This window comes from Chelon labrosus (genome assembly GCF_963514085.1).
Source record: "Chelon labrosus genome assembly, chromosome: 1".
Lineage (NCBI taxonomy): Eukaryota > Metazoa > Chordata > Actinopteri > Mugiliformes > Mugilidae > Chelon > Chelon labrosus.
In genome coordinates, this window is record NC_140337.1 from 8,116,931 (window position 1) to 8,137,795 (window position 20,865).

Below are 20,865 nucleotides of genomic sequence, written 5' to 3' on the forward strand. Positions count from 1 at the left end.
GTTGAAGCTCCAAGAGTAAAACATTTCCTGCGTTCACCTATAAAGTAATGCTTTAGGAAAAGATGCCTGATGGGTTGTGTGGTTCTACTGGTGCAGCAGAGCACAACAAACCGTGACTGTCATTCTACCTATGCTTGGTTTGTGTGATGAATGCTGTGCACTGTGATCAGATTGTGACTGGTCCTTTTGTTTCCAGAAGGTGATCTACTTCCGTCTTTCAAATTTCTATAGCTACACATGTTTCTATTATTTTGACAGCCCCATTTTAGCCAGTGGGCCAGGCTAAATAACAGAAACACTTTAGTGTTTAATTCAGTCCACGTTAACAGCATCACAAATTCCATCCTTCACAATGATCAGCCAGTTGAATCAGGAGGATTTAGTACAGGACTGTTATATTAGAATGTTTTGTTTGTTTGTTTTTTTTCACTAGTGTACCTAATGAAGCTGTCTAGTGAGTGGGATGTCAGAGCCATTTTCTTTATTACAGTATCTCTAAAAACAGGTGACTTACCTGCAATAATCCAGGAGCACAGAAGAAGCAGCATTTCCACTTTTTAGATTTGCTTGTTTGTTGATATTTGCAGATGTTTTACTGCAGCAAACTGAATGTAGCAAAGGCAGGAGACCTTTGGAAAAAAAAAAAAACAGTGCAGAATTGCTTTTTACCAAACAAAATGCATCTGTATGCAACTATGCTGCAGAATCTGCTCTGCTTATTAGCCAAATTTTCGACAGAGGTTAAGAAAAGGATGAAGGATGCTGACAACCATCAAAAACATAACTCTGTAGTTATGGTGTCTATGCAATGTACATGACTGTAAACAGATGCATTCCACAGCATTGATGCCTACAACAGGACTGCTGGACTGGAATTATATGTTTTTCATGCTTCATAGTGACACTAAAATGCTGAAGACCAATCAACTCGTTCACTTTAGACTCCAGGTTCAGAAAAGTAAAAGTAAATCCCTGACAGTATAAATTTGGGAAAACTTGGGCAACAGACTGGAAGGTTATATACAGACATCCTACAAGTGCAGTGAACACAGACATAACATAGACCCATAGACATGATGCCTCCTATTGACCACTCTGGGTATTACAACAGAATAAAATGCATCCTTAAAGCGGTGAATGAAGACTTTAAAACTAAAGCAGTGTTTTGCAAGTTGACACTAAACAAGAATTAGTTCAAGTTCATTGTTCGCTTTTTTTTATTTTGAGCTAAGTTCATAGACTCAAAAATGAACAGTTCACATTCATTTTCTCCGTTTTTTTTTTAAAAAAATGTACTTTTTTAAATATTTTTGTTGAATAGAATCTCTGACTGACCTGCCCATCCATCCCCAACCCGTCCTATTTTTTTCGGATAGGATCTGTACTGCTTTTTTGAACAACCATTGACTGTATATACACTAGGAAATAACTCAGCTGTCTGTGTGGATCAGCTGTTTCTGCGGCGCTCGATGCGGCTTCTATTTCAGCTGCACCAGCAGCCATGCTGTATGCCGTAAATCGCACGTCGACTGACCGCTGTCTATTGTTTTTTATGTTTTGTTTTTCCTGAGCGGGTGCCAACAGTCTATAGAGTATATAGTATAGTATATACAGTCAATAGGTAAACGTCGTTATTTCCCTCCAAGTTGAGTGAAACTCATGTCTATACTCACAGATGGAAAAATGATGGGTTCAGTTCACAATTCACAAAATATGAATGTGTTCAATAAACACGTTCATGCACAACTCTGAACTTAAGATATAACTAATCCACTTAAAGCTACTTACACAAAAAAATACAGAAAACGAAGCAAAAATGAAAAAATACTTCATTACTGCACACATGCTTTATTCTACATTATATTCTGAACATCTGCTTTAGACATACTTGAGGGAAAATATCTTGTATCCCCTTTAATAAAAAACGACATCATTTTATACTCATGACCACTGCTCAGTTTCACTGGGGAGTCACTGATCCAGATGTGATAATCAAACAAAACAAACATTCCTCTTACCTGTAAAAATCCACCAACTCAGACTCCTCTGACCGTCCCAGTAAAAATATTAAACAGGAAATGTGAGTTTTATCGTTCTACTGGTACAGCAGAGCGCAGGCGCAGCAAAGTAAAAGTGTCAGGATGCAGATATCTTTTGACGTCCACGAAGCAGTACAACAAGTTTTACTTTTGATAAAGTGGTAAGAAATGAGAACTAACAAATGGCTGGTTAAAATCAGTTTTAGCACAACCCATGAATTACACTGAAGAAATAACGTTGTAATAATGTCAGCTTTAGCCTTGACAGCCAGGTACAAAGAAGCAAAGCGAGTGAGGGGCTTCCTGTGGTTTGTGCAGGAAGCAGAACATGTTTCACACTATAAGCCAATCAAGAGATGTCAGTGACATTTGTTTGACATCTGTGTGGGCTTGTGTGTCTATACCTCTGTCTATGCTTCTATCCTACCTCCCCTGGGACTGCAGATGGAACTTAGCGATTTGCTAAGTCTGGTACAGTGCATCTTCTCCTCTGTGATTGATGCATTTTGTACGTGGTCCTTGTAAGAAATAAACTAAACTAAACTGAAGCGTACCAAGTAACATAAAAAGAAGAAATTGCCTGTTTGCGTTTTACTACTTTGTCTGTGTAGAGACTGATATTTCTTGTGCAAAAAAACAACAACAACAAAACAAACAAAAGGCCGAAAGACTGTGCAGCTATTTAAGTAGTCTGAAGTCTTCTGAAGGCTTCTCAGAGGACAAACCTCTGCATTTATGTTTCTATATAGCATTTCTCATCGGGTCAAGGATGGTTCAGAGGGGCACAGGAAGCTTTGTTTTTGACCAGCAGGTGTTGAGGTGTCCTTTGAGGGGAATTTGTTTCAGTTAGGTTTACTGCGTACTTCTGCAGTGTCTCTACATTGTAGCCTACGCCTGTGTAAGCATTTATGTTTGTGCCCTGGTTTTTAACAGTCATTAAGAAAATACTCTTCTATAATGCTAGTCAGTGGCTATCCAGCTGTCTTGAGAAACAATTTAGTTTGGAAGTGAAACACTCACATCGGAGTTGGAAAGCTATGCAATATCTCCAATTTGTGGACTTCATAGCTGTGCCATGACGCTTTAAGCATCAAGTCGACTAGTCACTGACTGCGTGACAATAACAACACAGATGCCTCAGAAAAGACAATTTAGCAAAAGCGGTGTGGAGTACTCTTAAATGCTATTGATGGTCCTGAGTTGCAGCCTGTTTTTATGCAGGCTATACATATCTGCACTGTACAGTATGTAGCACACGAGCTGTCTGTTCTCAGCATATGTATGTCTTACTTTAATATTCCTGGGATCAATCACGAGCACCACTAATATACACCAAAGAATCATTTAGGACAGACAACCGCAAAGCACTCAACTGCTATATTGTCCACGTCCAGTGTAACAAGGAGACCCATGTGGTTGGCACTGTCACATCACAGCAGGAAGGTTCTTGGTTCGACAGTCAGGCCTTTCCATGTGGAGTTTTCTTCTGATGAGGCTTAATCCTATTGTCCAAAGATATTAATGGTGCATTAAATATTGATCTAAATTAGCCATAGATCTGCAGTCTCAATAGTTGTTTGTCTCTTCTGAGGGACTGGCAGCTTGTCCAAGGTGTAGGCCAAACCCGAGGCCCTCTTTAAGATATGCGTTGTAAACAATGGAAGGCTGGGGCAGTGTGTTTAGGTCAAATCTCATTCGTCCTAATGGTGGCGCTGTGACTGCAGATCTTTTGGCTTCTGCACCATACTGTACACCGTGTCAACCTCCACGGGCTGCTGCGTCTCATCCTGGCTGGCAGACGCAGAAGCCTGAGTCCCTTGTATGCTCTCATGTCCTTGCGTTTCAGGAGAGACAGTCGCATTTGGCATCTGTAAAATGCTGTACACAGTATCTACTTGGTTTTCCTTGGAGCGCAGTTCCTCTCTTAGGGTGCTGTGCTGACTGGGCTGAGTGATATCCACGTTCTCATAAGAGGGTTCAGCTTGACTGGAAGAGGATGTAGAGTCTCTAGGCCTAGACCACTGCTCTGTCGCCACTGGCTGGCTTTCTATCAGCCGAGGGGCATGCCTCTTTTTCTGGAAATGATGCAATAAATATGAGTTTAGTCGTATTATATGCCACATATGATTTAAAAAAAAATTAAAAAAAATAAAAATAGCACTCGTGTCTTGTAGATGCATCTTACCTGACAATGACTGCAGTTTGTATATAACGTCATAGCAATGGCTCCAATAACAACAATAACTATGCAAGATATAATACATATCATATAGTAAAGGGTTGATCGTGCTTCCTTTTCTTTTTCCTTCTGATTAGGTTCAGTGAAACCTGAAAACACATGAAAAACTATTTTTTAACAGATAAGTCTTCCTTCATGGACATCATCAGACATTTTAATCATACCAAAAATCCTCCACAAAGTTACGTGTCAAGTGGATAGAAATAAATGAATGCACATGTTCAAAATTAAAGTTCAACAATTTAAATAATAATAGATTGATAATAATAATACTTACACATCTCTAGGCTTTCAGACACATTATTTTTGCTGACATGGTTCTCGCCACTGCAGACAACAGTGGAGTTGTCGGTAGAGATGGTAATGTTGACCTTGCTGAATGATTTCTGAGCATCTCTGCAGCTGTCTCCATCACACATGACCCACAGCCAGTCATCCTGGATGGAGCAGTTCACTGTGATACTGCACAATCCAGCAGACTGGTTGAAGTGAAGCACTGATATTATCATCTTTGGTTTGGGAACAGTTTCTGCAACACATGACCAGGAAGATAAATGAATGACTTAATGGCACCCTCTGCTGGTTCTCAGCTGTAAACACAAGCTGGGATTATTCCAGGGGGTCAACTTTTAACATTCACTCATTCATCCATCTTCTGTAACCGCTTGTTCCTGTGAAGGGTCGCAGGGGGTGCTGGAGCCTATTCCAGCTGTCATTGGCTGAAAGGCGGGGTACACCCTGGACAGGTATCCAGTCCATCGCAGAGCTAACACACAGAGACAGACAACCATTCACACTCACATTCACACCTACGGCCAGTTTAGATTCACCAATGAACCTAACCAGCATGTCTTTGGACAGTGGGAGGAAGCTGGAGTACCTGGAGAGAACCCACGCAGACACAGGGAGAACATGCAAACTCCACACAGAAAGGCCCAGGCAGCCTAAGGTAAATGCTGCTAAATTCAGAAATCCATGCACAGAGTGTAGACAAAGCACCGCAGAGCACCTACCTTCAACAATGACTTGGTGTCTCTCTGATACTGTATTATAGGCAGAGTCAACAAAAGAGAATTCATAGATGACAGCCTCTGTGTCCGTCAGCTTATTAATACACAATGACTGGTTTCCAGGAGTAGACACTTTCCCTGCAAAGCTGGGGTTGATGCCTCTGTCAGAAACAACCACTTTTCCTCCAAGCTTCCACATCGCATTATCATACGGTGGTGGGTTTTGAACACGTAGACACACTGAGCTGTTTCTCAGTTGATAATATATTACTGACGAGTCCTCTGCCATGACTCCTAGGAAATAAGAAACATTGAGGTAAATAAATAAATAAATAATCATTTCAAAAATCATTATTACAACTTTAAAACAAGCAACACACAAAACATATGCTCACATACAGGTTTAATACCGTATGTTTGAGTGCTTTCCTCTTATTTATCTATTTATTCATTTACGTAGCAGTTGAATTCCGATAAAATATCAAAAATGAATAAATTCATGTAAATTGTATCCATTTTTAGTGTAATAGTGCAGGTAATACATTTCATACATTCAGTTTTTACGGCCTAAGGAAAGTTAGACCTCACTGCACCCATCTTAGCGTTACACATTACACGTTCTATGTAAAACCACACGAACATTTTAAAAACAACAGATTAACCATTCTTTTCTTGCTCAGCGATCTAACGTTTTTAATTCCTCTTACCTGCAATAATCCACCAACTCAGGAGAAGAAGCATTTTCAGTCCGCTTAACGTCTTCGGAGCGTACAATGAAATAAATAAAAAAAACACAGGAAACATGTTTTGTGCGGCTCTACTGGTGCAGCAGATGTTGCAGGTGGTGGAGATATAGTTCAAAGGCCAGGAAGCGGTACAGCAGCTGTCACTTAGAGAAAAAAATAATTAAATTAAAAAAGACAGGCCGCAAAATAAAGACCAAGCGATGAGAGCTAACAAATCATTAATCTCTGAATATGGTTATGGCGAAGTTTAGGGTAAGTCGCTTGAGAGTCGAGAGGAGTATGTGGGTGGGGGAAAATGAAGTGTGTGGGGGAGGCGGGGGGGGGCCTTTTGGTTTTGAATGCTGCATGCAAAGAAAGAGTGTGAAGGTGTTTGTTTTTTCCTGTAGTAGAGAGAAGTTTCACATCTTTGTGCGGACAGAGAGTGTATTTTGATGTAGTTAATCAGACGATTTCATTATTGGTCTAAGCTGATTGTTTAAAGCAGAAACCAGCACATTTTACGATGCTAACTCTAGACAGGCAGAGAGACAGACAGAGACACGGTTCGCAGCACACGTCAGCCCAAGAAGTCCAATTTTAGCAACAGAGTCACAAGTTTGAAGAAGTGCAGGTGCGTTTCACAAGGGGGGGGGTTTACACTTCTGCAGAAGAGCAGAATTAGGCCTCGGTGACACCTCACATTAACATCCGTCCTGGGGAATCCGATCGCAAGCGGCCGGCATACAGTAGAGGTGTGACCCTTCAAGCGATAAGATCTCTGAACACATACGGAGGTGGTCCGGGTCGCATTTGACCGCATTCTTTCTGTAGTGTGACCGCACATCTCGTCCTGGGTTACATTAAAAGCTGTTGTGTCAGCAGAGTTTTGCTTCATTCGTTCAGAAGAAAAACACACTACCGCTATTTTAAATGAACGTCTGAAAGAGAAAAAACCCCGTATGTGATGTCTGTTCATTAGTAATGAGAGCCTTTTAAAATATTCTGTCCTTGTAGCTGTTTGTCAGGGTGGAGATAAATAATTAATAATAACTCAACAAGTGAGCTTTTAGTGGGAGAGGGACTTCACAGCTCGTTCCAAAATATGGAAGGGGTGACTCACGCACACACAGCGGAAACTGTTCGTGGACCTGTTACAGCATCTGAGATTCACTAGAAATGTATTTGCACACAGAGCCTAACACTGAGATCAGATCCTGGAGCCTATCCCAGCTTTCATCGGGCGAGAGGCAGGGTATGTCATGGACAGGTCGCCAGTCTATCACAGGGCTAACACAGAGAGACAGACTAATACACATGCAAATACTATTACTCATTAGCTTCAGCAACGGGTAGTCCAGCACTGCAAGGTAGTTTCCTTCAATTCATTACCATCTTAGCTCATTTCAGCCAGACAGGAAGTCACTACACATTATGTTAGGATGTTATTAAACTGAAATACACCAGGACATGGTTGCTTTCTCTGTTTGTAAAATCACAGTATGATCTAAGACGTTGTAGATCTAGGCCATGATATAGACTGGCACAGGAAGTTGTTGTGGGTAGCTTGAACATGCCAACAATGAAATAGCATTTCACTCACTGTCACTCTTTTCCCACAACAGTTAACACCATTTATCCCTGCAATACAAGTTTTTGCATTTATAGACATTTTTAGCAAGCAGTTAGCACTAATTGCTAATGCTAATCTTCAGAAGACGGTTAACTTAACTTAGTTACCATCCGCTAAACTTGGCAATAATATGGAAGGCAGTTTGCTATTAAGTAGTGTACTGTTACAAGCTAACATTTTTTGGGATAGAACGTGTTTGTCCATTGAGTGTGGGCCTCTTTATTAAAATGAATGTCTGTTACGTTTGAAGATCTGGCTAGACGTGTTCCCTGATCATCACTACCAATGACAGGCTAATCTCTATGTATTTTACCGTGTACCAGAGTTTCCAATCTGTTGCCTGTGCTCACAAAACACAATAATGGCTTAAAAACAAAAATGTTGGTGCAATTACACTCACTGCCAGAAGGGGGAGGGAAAATGTCCTACACTGCAGCTTTAAGTGATATTTTATTATACCAATGGACATTTACCACAGCGTATTGCCAATTTAAAATGATTCAGGTCTGAGTTACAAATTAGTGCAGTCAGATTTCCCTCATATGTTTACGCTAGTTTTACCTTCCTCTGTAGAGTCGGATCATGAAAGCTTCTTGAAATGAAATTCAAAAGAAACAGTAGCTAATGAAGCGATAACCAAAACTTCATGCACACACATATTCACACATCCATATATGCTTATATTTCAAATAATAGATTTATTAAAAGAGGCACTTAAAAAGTACATTAGCAGTTAGAGGTTCCAGTATTAATAATGGCCCATATACATACAGTGGCATATGAAATATAAACAAACACAACCTCTCACCATACACTCATAATGAAATACAGTATTTACCATTACTGACATTTTCCATTGAGCTTGCCTGGAACTGGAGCAGATTTCATTTGAATGGAGGCATTTTATCTCACGCTATCATCAAGTGCACGTATTTAAAGCAGGTAATGATACTTTTGAATTGACAGCACTGAGAGTCCGTTAAAAAAAAAAAAAAGGCTCGAAACAGTGGACTTGTTATTTTGTGATCTTTGGAATAGGAAACTAATAAATAATTGTTTTTATTTAGCATGTTTTGATGGTGATTTAATCAAAATCAAGGGGTTTCTATCAATCCATTTTTGTTTTTAGACGGTATTTATCTTTTTGATGATGGTATCTTTACTGGGAAAGTCTTACCATCCGTTTTGCAGAAACTGTACTCATTTCAAACAGGTACCTTACTTCAGTGTACGAGTAATGCTTCTGTCGCTTTTTTCATTTACAGTGACAATAGGAAAATGTCACTTTGTCACAAAGCAGCTGATTGGACACATATTGCAGACTCCACAAAGACTTTCATTCTATCTCGTATGAAAACATGACAGATGTAGACGGATACTTCACAGGAACGACACTGTGCTACGACAGCAATTAGCTGTGTGGCAAATTTAACAGACAGAAATGAAGAAAATAGGAAACATATTTATACACGCTGTACAGAGTGTGCATGAAAACGTACTGTACATGAAACTGTTCATACAAAAAGTATCATCACACTCAACCATTTGAAAGGTCAAGCACACCGTGACCCCCACAAACCCAGACACAGCCTCACGTTTTGATCACTCAACACAGTGCATTAGGTATTGATGTTAGTTCAGTTATTCTTCTCGTGTGAAATGCCACTTTTCTTTCAAGTTAAAGTGCTTTTAGTAATATTACATAACATATTTACCCCAATAAACATTCATTACAAAAGAACATATATTTTTTTCCAGGTAATGATGTTGTTAGAAACTACAGGCCACATGAAATATGATACATTCCTTTTAAAATCCTTCACTTTAAATAACATGGTTCCAGTATTTTTGCCACCTGTCGCAGGTATTTTATTAAGTTAAAAGGAAAAAAAAAAAAAAAACAGTACTGAGATTCAGTGACTAACGCATCCAACCTTCAACTTCGCTGCAGTTTGTTTACAGATTTTAATTCTTTATGTGAAGTGAAGCGAAAAATCTGCAGTGATTTATTTTTATTTTTTTTTTGGAAAATGAAGGTGAATGACTGGATTAAAGACAGAAATGACTTGATATGACATAATTTGTCTGTATTATTCAGTTTGAATACATCAAGCCAATAACTTGATATTGTGTTTGTACATTTGTACGGGTCAGCTTTGTAATTGGCTCCCATTGGAAGTGGCTGTACACGTCTTCAGAATTTTCTCATGCTCATACCGTGGTTTCAAAATGTGTGTTTGGTTAGTTGGTGTGACGAGGAGGTGCCCTACCAATGCATAGGCTGGGGTGTTGTATGTACAAGTGGGGGAGAAGATTTCAACTTGAGAATGTGGTGTATTCTTCTGCTGAACATCTTGTTTGTTCTTTCTTCCTGTTTTGACCTTATCTTGGTTTCATATCAGCTTTCCATAACCACGTCCTGCCTTCGCTCTTGCCTCACACATTGCTGATACGCACACTCAACGGGCTGCTATCTCTGATGCGCCCCCTTTCTCGACCCCTTTCCTCCCCCCTGTAGCTCTCCTCCAGTCGCATCTTCTCCGGGTCGGCCCCGTCCTCCTTCCCCCCGCGGTAACGGGAAGGCTGCGATGGCGAGCTTGGTGAAAGGGCCTGCTTGAAAAGGGGTGGAGTTTTGGTTTTGGCCACTTTGTCAAAAAAGGCGAAATCGGCCACGTATTTTCCCGAAGGGGACAGAGAGACGACGGGGGGGAACTCGTAGCCCCAGAGGATCTCATCCGGTAGGTAGGACGTTCGAACCTGGCAGGTAGCAGAGGTTGGCTCAACCGTGGCGCTCATTATCACCAGGAGCTCAAAGTCGGCCAGTTCAGGATCTGTCCAACCACCACCTGGAGGACAGAAGAGAAGTGAGGTTCTCATGCTTCAACAAGGAAAAATAAAGTAATAAATCTAAACAAGTCGTCCATTCCTTTATTGGCTGTTGTTGGTTGATTGCATACTTGCAAATTTTAGAGAGGTGAAGCCAGACCACAACTTTCAGATTAAGGAAGTGACAAAATGAAGGACTCACATGCAGAACTCAAAACGCAAGTTGCAAGAAGAAGCAAAGTGAGCTTTATCGCTAAAGCTGATACATTTAAAAAAACGAAATAAAAAATCCATTATGGATTTTGGCATTATGCAAATAAACCGATGCAATTTTTAAAAAATGACAATAAAAAATGAGGCAAAATCTAGGGCAACCACAGACCTCAAAGGGGAAGGACTGGGTATACAGTAAATAAGAGACAAGACTAATTCAAGAGAAGGGGACAACTAAACAGATGGGATTCAAGTAATGAGGAAGTAAAACTAAACAAGACAGAAAGAAAGTAGCTCTATCAAAACAAAAAAAAAAAGGAAGAAAGGGAACCAACTACAAGTGAAACGAGAGAAGATGCCCCTCCGTTATAGAAGTAAGAAAGACTTATTTGGAAGCAGGGAGCACAGACAACTTGTCATATTGAAAGAAGAAGGACTGGATATAAAGTTAAAATGGAAAACAGGACACAAGTGTTACTAATTAAGGAGAAGAAGACAATCGCACAGATGAGAAACGAATAAAGACAGGAAGTGAAGAAGCAATGTGACTCAGTCAAAGTGAAATGTAAACCCAAATTCATACGAAACCAAAAACTAAGATGGATAAAATATTGTAAATGTCTGCGCACTGCACATCTATGCAAGTGTTGGATTGTCAGATGAAGCTAGTTTATGTGATTATTACCATTGTCGGTGTGATATTTGCTCTCATTTTAGTTCTTGTCGGACCATTGACGGAAATATCTAGCTCTTATCCGGCATAGATCTACTCGCTACATTTGTCAGTTCGTTGTTTGGAGCTGAGCTGAGTACGATTGCTTTGTTCGAGGTTATGCATTCATTAATTATCACAGGAAGAGAAAATGTTGTCTAATCAGATGATGGTGTAGTATTAAGCAGTCACAGGAGCGCAGGAACGTAAGATCAGGGTTTATGTCCTACGTGAAGCAAGAATGAAGTCTCACAATGTTAACCCATATACAGTCAATGCGCTAACCACGTATTATAAAACCAGGAAGCCCTCAAGGCAACATTCAGGTCAGAGCCACTCATTTAAAGAGAACTCTCTCCTGTTTACAACTCAACAGGCGAGTAGGGTTTCAGCTGTTACGTTAGGTATCCTCCTAACATCAACGGTCATGATGACGATCTTCATTTTCAAGTTCTTTGTAATCATCCTGTCATTATAAATTAACCCAAAGACTTCTGAATTTTGTTTTCAGCAGATAACAAGATATACACAGATCAGCCACAACATTAAAACCACTGACAGGAGAAGTGAATAACATTGACCATCTTGTGACACTACAATGTTGTGCTGGGAAACTTTTGGACCTGGCATTCTTGTGGATGTTACTTAGACATGTAGCAACCACCTAGACCAGACCAGGCACCCCCACCCCATAACAATGACACTCCTTGATGGCAGCAGCCATCCCCAGCAGGATGCAGCCTGACACAGACACACACACAAAAATTCTTTAGGAACAACTCAAAAAACATGAAGAACAGCACAAGGTGTTGACATGGCCTCCAAATTCACTAGATCCCAAACTGATCAAGTATCTGTGGGATGATCTAGAGAGGCCCCTCCCCTCAACCCATAGGACCCAAAGGCCCCCACTAACAACATTCTGTTGCCAGACACCACAGGACACCCTCAGAAGGCCCATGTCCATTCTCTGATGAGTCACCACTGTTTTGGTGGCACAAGGGAGACCTAGATAATGTCAAGAAGGTGGTCATAATGTTATGCCTGATTGGAGTATAAACTTGATATGAAAATTATTGTTATCTCAAAATATCAAAATGATTGAAATGTGACTAGAGATAAGAGCATTAAGGAGCAATTGCAAGCATGGTTGTTCTTGGTTTCAATAACATAATTATAATTTTATGATACAATATTTCTATAATTATTATACTAACCAAAAACCAGTTACTATTCTACAGTGGCAGTGTGTGGGGGCAGATGATTTGTCCCCTCTTCAAGAAGTGTTATTCAGCCTGCACTGTATTTTGTCGTCAGGGTTAATTCCCAGCAGAAGCAGATCCAAGTGGCGGATTCATTCAGTAAAAGACAAAACACACAAACATGCTGCAGCACACGCGCATCCTGAAATTTCCAAAACAAAAAGCTCTCCACTTACAGGGTGACTCCAAAAATACTTGACCGGATCACACACCAACACACACACACACTAGTAGGACTATTCACTGAAATTTCATCACACACACACAAAGAAGTAATCCAAAGGATGGTGGAAATGCTCTGATCTCAGACATGGAGATTCAATTTTCAGACGCACACACATATCAGAATATATCTTCCTGTCACTCATCGACACTCAACCCCCATAACACAAAGGACATGCTAGAAGACGTGTACTCAAACGAGCACACACCTGCATCAACAGGCCTCACTCAGAATGCAGACTCAGTCATCTGTCTAAACAACTCTTACCCTAACCCAGACCCAGAATCGTTCCCACCGGGGGAAAAAAACACCCAGTTTCGCAACCATGTCTACACAAAGAGACCCAAACGTGGCCGAGGGACTCTCTGTCTTGTCCTGTTGTGGGTGGTATGAAGGGCATCTGAATTTAGTGATCCTCCTAGAAGCACAACTCTAGGAACTGCAGTGTCAGTTGGTTAGTATCTTCTCCGCTTTGGTCTTGTAGGACCATGAAATTTGGCATGCTCAGTACATCCTGGTGACTTTGGTGACCTTCTGACATTTCCTGTGGCACCACCACGACTGTCATATTTGTGCTTTTGAGCATCCTTATAGGATGGTTTGTCGTAAAATGCACGGCTATTCACAAGTTTCTCAGGATGCTTTACATTAATAGTGACACTCAAAACACTAGTTTGGAGCTAATTATCAGATGTCAGCAAGCTACGATGTTGAAGTAAAATTGTATACCACTAAACCTTTCACTACTCTTCCCATCATTGCTGTATACCAAAATAACCTGCTCTCCTTTTGAACTTCCTCTTTTCTAGGCTGCATTAAACCCCCTTCTCAGCGAGAAGCCACAGACTGGTATCATAATGATTCAAAAAGTACAGTTTCTGTATTATTCATTGAAAACATTTCACGCAGTGTGAATACAACTTTTTAGTAATTAGCGTGCGACTGATATTCTTGGCTCAGTGGTTTGGACAGCCACGATGCCTCTCCTTTAGACCGTCTACATGGTTGTCCTGCCATCCTCATAGTCCAGCATTCACGCACTGTGGCACTGGAAGCCAAATTCAATGGTCCCTGCTTGAATGTTCCTAAATGCAGTGCACGCTCTGAGCACCAAGGTTTGCAGGGGGCTCTGGGCTTTTATCATTCAAGGAATTTTAAAATATCTTAAAATATAACAATCCTCATGCAGGATGCTTTAGGCTAGATGGCTGACAGCGACCTGCAATTTTTAAGAGAGTTCTAGTGCTTGACCTTGGCAGTAGAGGAGAGGAGACTCCAGGCTAGACCCCAGAATTAAATATCTCCACAGGCCTAATGGCCCGGCTGTCACTGGGCAAAAGGTGGGGTACACCCCAGACAGGTCTCCAGTCTATCACAGGGTAATACAGAGAGACACACACTCACACCTACGGCAATTTAGAATCACCAGTTGACTTAACAAGCATGTCTTCAGACGGCGGGAGGAAGCTGGAGTACCCTCAGTTCTAAACGCCTTCAATCGTTGATGACCCAGAGGACTTAAGTCACACTCTAATGGCAACAAGGCAACAGCGCTGGCAATGCCGGCTTTTGTTGTTCGTAATGTGAACGCACTGTAGTGTGCACAGGATTCTTCATGCGGAATTTTAATGTGTTGGTTAAAGGGAGAGGCATATCTGGAATACAGTGGTCCCTCGTTTATCGCAGGAGTGACGTTCTAAAAATAACCCGCGACAGGCGAAATCCGCGAAGTAGTCAGCTTTATTTTTTACAATGATTATAAATGTTTTAAGGTTGCAAAACCCCTCACTACACACTTTATACACTTTTCTCAATAACTTGCAAACATACCGCACTTCAGTCACACTGCCAGCGATCAAAGATACTGTATATGTAAATTTGGCAAGCTGAACGCATTCTGTACTGTACAAGAGACACCGTAGGGAGGAGATTGATTGACAATGGGCTACAGTCCCTTAGCCAATCAGGACGCAAAAGACGACACGCGGGCTCTCCCATAGCCGATCAGGACGCAGAAAACAATGCGCTGTAAAAAAAAAAAAAAAAAAAAAAAAAAGCATGCAAAATTGCACTAAAAAGATCCGCGAAACTGCGAGGCCGCAAAAGGTGAACCGCGTTATAGCGAGGGACTACTGTACTATGTTTAGCCTGGTGCCACCATGACCTGACCTTGGATGATTAACAGATGGATGGTTCAGACACCTCTGAATCAAAGTCAGTCTGGTTAGCATCTTATAGTCCCAAAATAATAAGCAGTGATTTTGTTACGTGTGTTTGGCAACATAGTGTGTTTTTACAAAAAAAATTGCTGAAATGAGGCTATGTTACTGAGATAACTGAAAAAAACTGTTGCTGATGAGTAGAGGGAATGAGAAGACTGTAGAAGACGTGCAAAAAAAACCAACAACAAATCAAACGAATGAAGGCGTCAGTTGTGGCCCAGTAGAGAAAAGGAAGGTGCAGCCTCCACGTAAATGCAACCCTGCCTGTGCCACCGCCGCTTCCTGTGATGAGAGGTCCGCCCTGCTGTAAGTGGATCTGTGCGGGCTTCGTGTCAGCGCCCCAGACTGTACAGTATTGTGCTCTAATGAGGGGTGTCTCTGGCGAACTCTCTCACACACATTCCAGTCAGAGAAAACCCTCCAGTGCCAAACAACAACTCTGGACCAGCAAGCCAAGCACGCAGCACATGACCGTAAATACCAGCACACCTACATACACATGCAAACAGAACATGCGTGCCGTTATTGTCGTTACTTTGTCCTTTAATGGTTTCTGACAACAGGTGGATATATGCTGCAGGTCTATCGGAAAGTACTGAGAGGTAATATTGTATATTAATACTGATATATGTATTATTTGACATATTTTTGACTACACATATGCAAATAGGTGTACAATTTTATCTAACAATACTTTGCTACGTTTTCCCCTAAAACAGGAAACAAAAGAGACAAAAATTTTCAAGTTTCTATAAAGATAATATAGAATGATAATAACGTTCAATTTGTATCCATATTTAGATATTTGGTGAGCAAATCCAGTCAGCTGCAAATCAACACCTTAATGTGTCTGATGCAAAAACCAACAAGTAGCTCCAACATGTGCACATGGTCCTATACCGCACTGGCTCTGTATCTATATCTATAAAAGCTTAATTTATTTTATTACAGTTAAAAAAAAAATAGATATTGCATAGATTCTACTGCATGTCCTAAGCCTGTTTTATTACACATACTGCACATAAAATTTAACATGCTATGAAGTCCTAGCAGACGACCATACACAGAGGTCCTCCATGTTTTTCTTAGGCCTGCTTCAAACTATGTTGCATCCTGTATTGTGTAAAGGGGTTTTTAGTCTTCACTGTAAACTGTCAAACTGCAGTTATACTTTGTAGGAGAGGAAGAAAAAAAATCAGCTTTGCCACATCAACTTGATCAGAGGTGCGGTTTACCTTTAGCCGCCCAGGCTCTGAGTGGGCTGTTATCATCGATGATGTGGTAGAACGTCAGGGGGATGATGAGGAAGGGGCTGTCGCTGGACGTGTCCACCTGGAAGGGCACGTTGCGCTGGTCCAGCCGCACTGTCTCGCCCTCCTTAGTCAGGGACGTCTGAAGCAACTTCCCCGTCACCTGGGAGCCAAGATGAAGTCAGTAAATGTGGCCAAGAGGTTGGAGAAGGCATCCTGTAACCAGAAGGCCCCAGGTTTAATACCTGCAGCGGCCAATCTCTCCACGAGCGGTGGTGAATCCTCAAGCAAGCCACTGATTTAGTCAGCCTGAGCTTAGTTTTAGTTCACACCAACAAGATTATCACAACAACAGAAACTTCTGAAATGACTTGAAAGGTTTTATTCACAGGAAGTGACTGCGAGGCATATACAGTAAGCATAGTATCAGTTATAGGAAGGTTACACATATTGAAGCCCATTTTATCAGCTCCTGTTTCTCACAGTAGCTTTCCGAAGCATTCAGTCTCTTTCTTTTTCTCTGAATATGCAGATCTGTTCATATCTCAGTTGGCAGTGGGCAGGTCAGGTGAAGCGACAGGACTACAATACGTCCAAGCCAGGTTTTAAGGCACACCAAAAAAATCGTAGCCATTTTATGTTTACATGCAAGTCCCATGAAGAGTTAAAATCACTGCAAACGGATAATAAAATCAGTATTGTCCGTAATGGGTATTACCTGGCATCCCAGTAACAGGCTTTTGCGCATGTTCGCCACCCGGATCATGAGGCAGGGCCGCCCCTCGTGATTTGAAACAACAGCATGCTGACTAAACTTCACCGTCTCACCTCTCTTCTTGGGACGAGCAACCTGCAAGGGATTGGGAATAAATGAATCACTAACGGTTCCTGTTACCGCACGCCATAAACATTTCTCATAATCTTCTGTGAGCATTTACAAGGCGTCTGATTTCCACTTTCTACGCTCACGGTAAACCAGGTGAGGCTCATGAGAAAAAATAAAATACAGAAATGTCATCAAGACAAGCTGTAACACTATAACCAAGGAGGAAACGGATGAGATAGACCTCTTTTTACTTTTTGAGAAATGCAGTGTGATGATAATCTATCAACTGCTAACCTATCATGACGCTGGGCGTGTAAAGGAACGACATAAAGAAGGGGTAGGTTGTTGCACAAGCCATGGGTTGCAACGTCCCCAGGTGGCTATAAAATAAATTAAATATTAAATAAAAGGAAGACTATATGGCATGCTTTTTGTTCACTGAACCAAACCAACAATTTTAATATAAATCCTAATTTTAACAAAACAGCATCCAAAGTGAAATGTTTTTAAAACTGGAGTCTATACAGGATTCTTAAAAGGGAGGTTGTGGGATGAAAAAGTCAAAGCTAAGTGCTGAAGTGTATATTGGTTAAAATGTTTAATCTACTTTCAAAGCCACGTCTCTGCACAGCAAGGTTATAATAGTTTGGGATTTTTCATTTTAGTTTAGTTTTTATTTCGTTTTTACCTTTTTCCCTCCAATTCAGTTTTTAATGTGGGTTTGCTAGTTTTTATATTTCCAAAAATGCTTAGTTTTAATTTAGTTTCACACGATCTGCCCGCACTACCTTTGCGATCTACCGGTCGATCGCGACCTTAATCCTTCCTACTCGACATTAGCCGCCTTGTGCGAGCTTCTTAAATGGACTTTGAGATTCGTTGGGATTTTCCCCTTGAGAAGAAAGCCACATATTTTGTCACAGTCTGTTTCCACTACAAGACACTTTTATCTTTCTCGTCGTCATATTCAAAAAAGTCCCACACAGGACTTTGCCGCTTTCTCCCAGCTTTTGCTGCAACCGCCATGCTACCAGGTGACGTCACGGACCATGAGGTGCAGTAAGGTGTTGCTGCTGCCCGCTGGCGTAAAACTGCCAGAGCAGAATAAATCGACCATATGAACCCAACCAATTGAGGCTTATAATTAAATTGACAGAGATGAAAACGAAGGGAATTATATCTATAATTTCAGTTCGTTTTAGTTTGTTTTCTAAACACGCACACACAGTTTCAGTTTCAGTTAGTTATCGTTTTTTTTCTTTTAATTTTCGTTTTTATTTATTTCAGTTAACGAAATAGTTTTTTCAATTTTAGCTTTCGTTATTTCGTTCGTTTTCGTTAACGATAATAACCTTGCTGCACAGTACATTCTCATAAATGCAGCACTTCCCAGTGACAGAACAAGAGTGTAATACATGCCACAACGTTTTAACACAACCTTGTAATTCATCTTGACCTCTCTCCCAATCACATCATGCCGTTCAACAGAAATAAAACTTACTTTTGCAAGGAAGGTGCCGGTGATGAAGATCTCCATCACCATGGTGATGACCAGCTGAAAGATGAGCAGCACGATGGCTACGGGACACTCCTCGGTGATGCACCGGAAACCGTAGCCAATTGTGGTCTGAGACTCCAGAGAGAAGAGGAAAGCCCCCGTCAGGGTCTTCACCTCCATTACACATGGTGTATGGTTGGAGGGGGGGTCGAACTCTGGAGAGAGGGGGGAAGAACAGAAGATCAGTTTGGCAACCAAGGAACATTTTGTTCTCAGTGTTCTGCCAGGTCTTTCTCATGAACTTTCTGTGATGAAAGACTGTTTTTCTGCAGAAAGACGGTGATAAAAAGCACCATTATTCTTTTCATTTTGTTTTCTTGATTTCAATTCGAGTTCTCAGACGAAATTAAAGGTATAAAATGCTTCAAGGATGTTCTCATGGGGACAGCTGTTGAACAAAGTGAGTCATTCATGCTTTTAACTACGTTTTCCCCTCTTCATTGTCTGCGTCTGTGTGAAGCGCCCAGTGGCGAGGTGGTTAGCACTGATGCCTCACAGCGAGAAGGTCCCGGGTTCGAATCGGCCTTTCTGTGTGGAGTTTGGATGTTCTCCCTGTGTCTGCGTGGGTTCTCTCCAGGTACTCCGGCTTCCTCCCACCATCCAAAGACATGCTCATTAGGTTCATTGGTGATTCTAAATTGGCCGTAGGTGTGAATGGTTGTCTGTCTCTGTGTTGGCCCTGTGATAGACTAGCGCCTCTCGCCGATGACAGCTGGGATAGGCTCCAGCAGACCCCCGAGACCCTTAACAGGAATAACCGGGTACAGAAGACGAATGAATGAATGTGTGAAGCGCCAGTTTATGCAAGTCCTCAAAAATGAATTCTACGCATCATACAATGTCACAGGAGTGCAATGATTTATGTACAGCTTCATCTTCTGTAACCGCTTGTCCTGTAAAGGGTCGTGGGAGGGGCAGCAGTCATCAGGCGAGAGGCGGGGCAGACACTGGACAGGTCGCCAGTCTGACAGGGCTAACACAGACAGACAGACAACCATTCACACTCACATGCACACCTACGGCCAATTTAGAATCACCAATGAACATGGCGAACATGTCTTTGGACGGTGAGAGGACCGGTGTACCCGGAGAGAACCCACGCAGACACAGGGAGAACATGCAAACTCCAAACTTCTTGCTGTGAGGCATCAGTGCTAACCACCACACCGCTGTGCCACCCCAATGATTTATATATATACAGTTCATCTTTCCACTAAATAATAAAACACATAATATGGAAGCTCTACATGGTCTGTGTTTGGTGGTGCACCCTCTAGTGGAATCCTAAAGTCACATGGATAAGAAGTGTGTTACAGACAGTCAGCTATGCAAACACATTAAAAAGTAACTATGTCTCTGTGCTTAGTATTAGCAAGTTCTGCTCTAATTGAAATGTTTACTTGGTTATGGCTCTACACTGATCAGGCATAACATTATGACCACCTTCCTAATATTGTGTAGGTCTCCCTTGTGCCTCCAAAACAGTTGTGACCCATCAGAGAATGGACATGGGCCTTCTGAGTGTGTCCTGTGTCTGGCAGGCCAACTAAAAGATTTTCCTGAATCAAATCAGAATTTTTCCTCTCTCCTCTGACTTGGTGCCATAAATCATAGTTTTCTCTCCTCCTTACCCAGCAGGTCTCCGTGCACCAAGGCCACCAGGTACCACAGTACTCCGAACAGGAACCAGGTCCCAGCAAAGGTGGCAGAAAAGAGGAAGAACTTGTAGCGCCACTGCATATCCAGGAAAGTTGTCCAGAGGTCGCGGAGGTACAGCGCCCCTCGGCCGCTCACGTGCTCGATGCGCACGTTGCTTCGTCCGTCTTTGGAGAGGACGCGCCGCCTCCTTCGCAGAGCACTGGGCCCTCCGTTTTCTGTTCCTACTCCACCTGTGCCTGTACCTCCAGGGCCCCCCGTGGAGCCCAGCAGGGGCTTGGTAATGTCAGTCTGCGTCTGGGAGTGGCAAACTTTCTGAGGGGAGGAGCCTTCAGAGGACGGGGGAGTGGCTGAAGTCATGGCTGCAACTACACAGGAGATGGAAAGAGGCGGCGTCAGGGGGAAAGGAGACAAGATGTGTGGTGGTAAGAAAAAGGGGTGTAAGATAAAGTGAACCGTGTGATTTGAAATGAA

The 20,865-nt window shown here is 41.8% G+C and overlaps 2 protein-coding genes across 2 annotated transcripts; both read right to left on the reverse strand.

Moving 5' to 3' along the window:
• Positions 1-925: 925 nt before the first annotated feature.
• LOC311502310 (uncharacterized protein) lies at positions 926-6,202 on the reverse strand. Its single transcript, XM_084564482.1, has 5 exons — positions 5,996-6,202; positions 5,292-5,582; positions 4,556-4,807; positions 4,225-4,367; positions 926-4,114 (listed from the first exon to the last, which is right to left on the reverse strand). Exons 1-5 carry the CDS (start codon positions 6,090-6,092, stop codon positions 3,740-3,742), a joined length of 1,158 nt encoding a protein of 385 aa, XP_084420608.1. The 5' UTR covers positions 6,093-6,202; the 3' UTR covers positions 926-3,739.
• A 3,423-nt stretch (positions 6,203-9,625) lies between these two features.
• Positions 9,626-20,808, reverse strand: kcnj10a (potassium inwardly rectifying channel subfamily J member 10a). The gene is made up of 5 exons (XM_084552894.1): positions 20,367-20,808; positions 18,679-18,890; positions 17,070-17,201; positions 16,337-16,514; positions 9,626-10,489 (listed from the first exon to the last, which is right to left on the reverse strand). Exons 1-5 carry the CDS (start codon positions 20,749-20,751, stop codon positions 10,080-10,082), a joined length of 1,317 nt encoding a protein of 438 aa, XP_084409020.1. The 5' UTR covers positions 20,752-20,808; the 3' UTR covers positions 9,626-10,079.
• Positions 20,809-20,865: the final 57 nt, after the last annotated feature.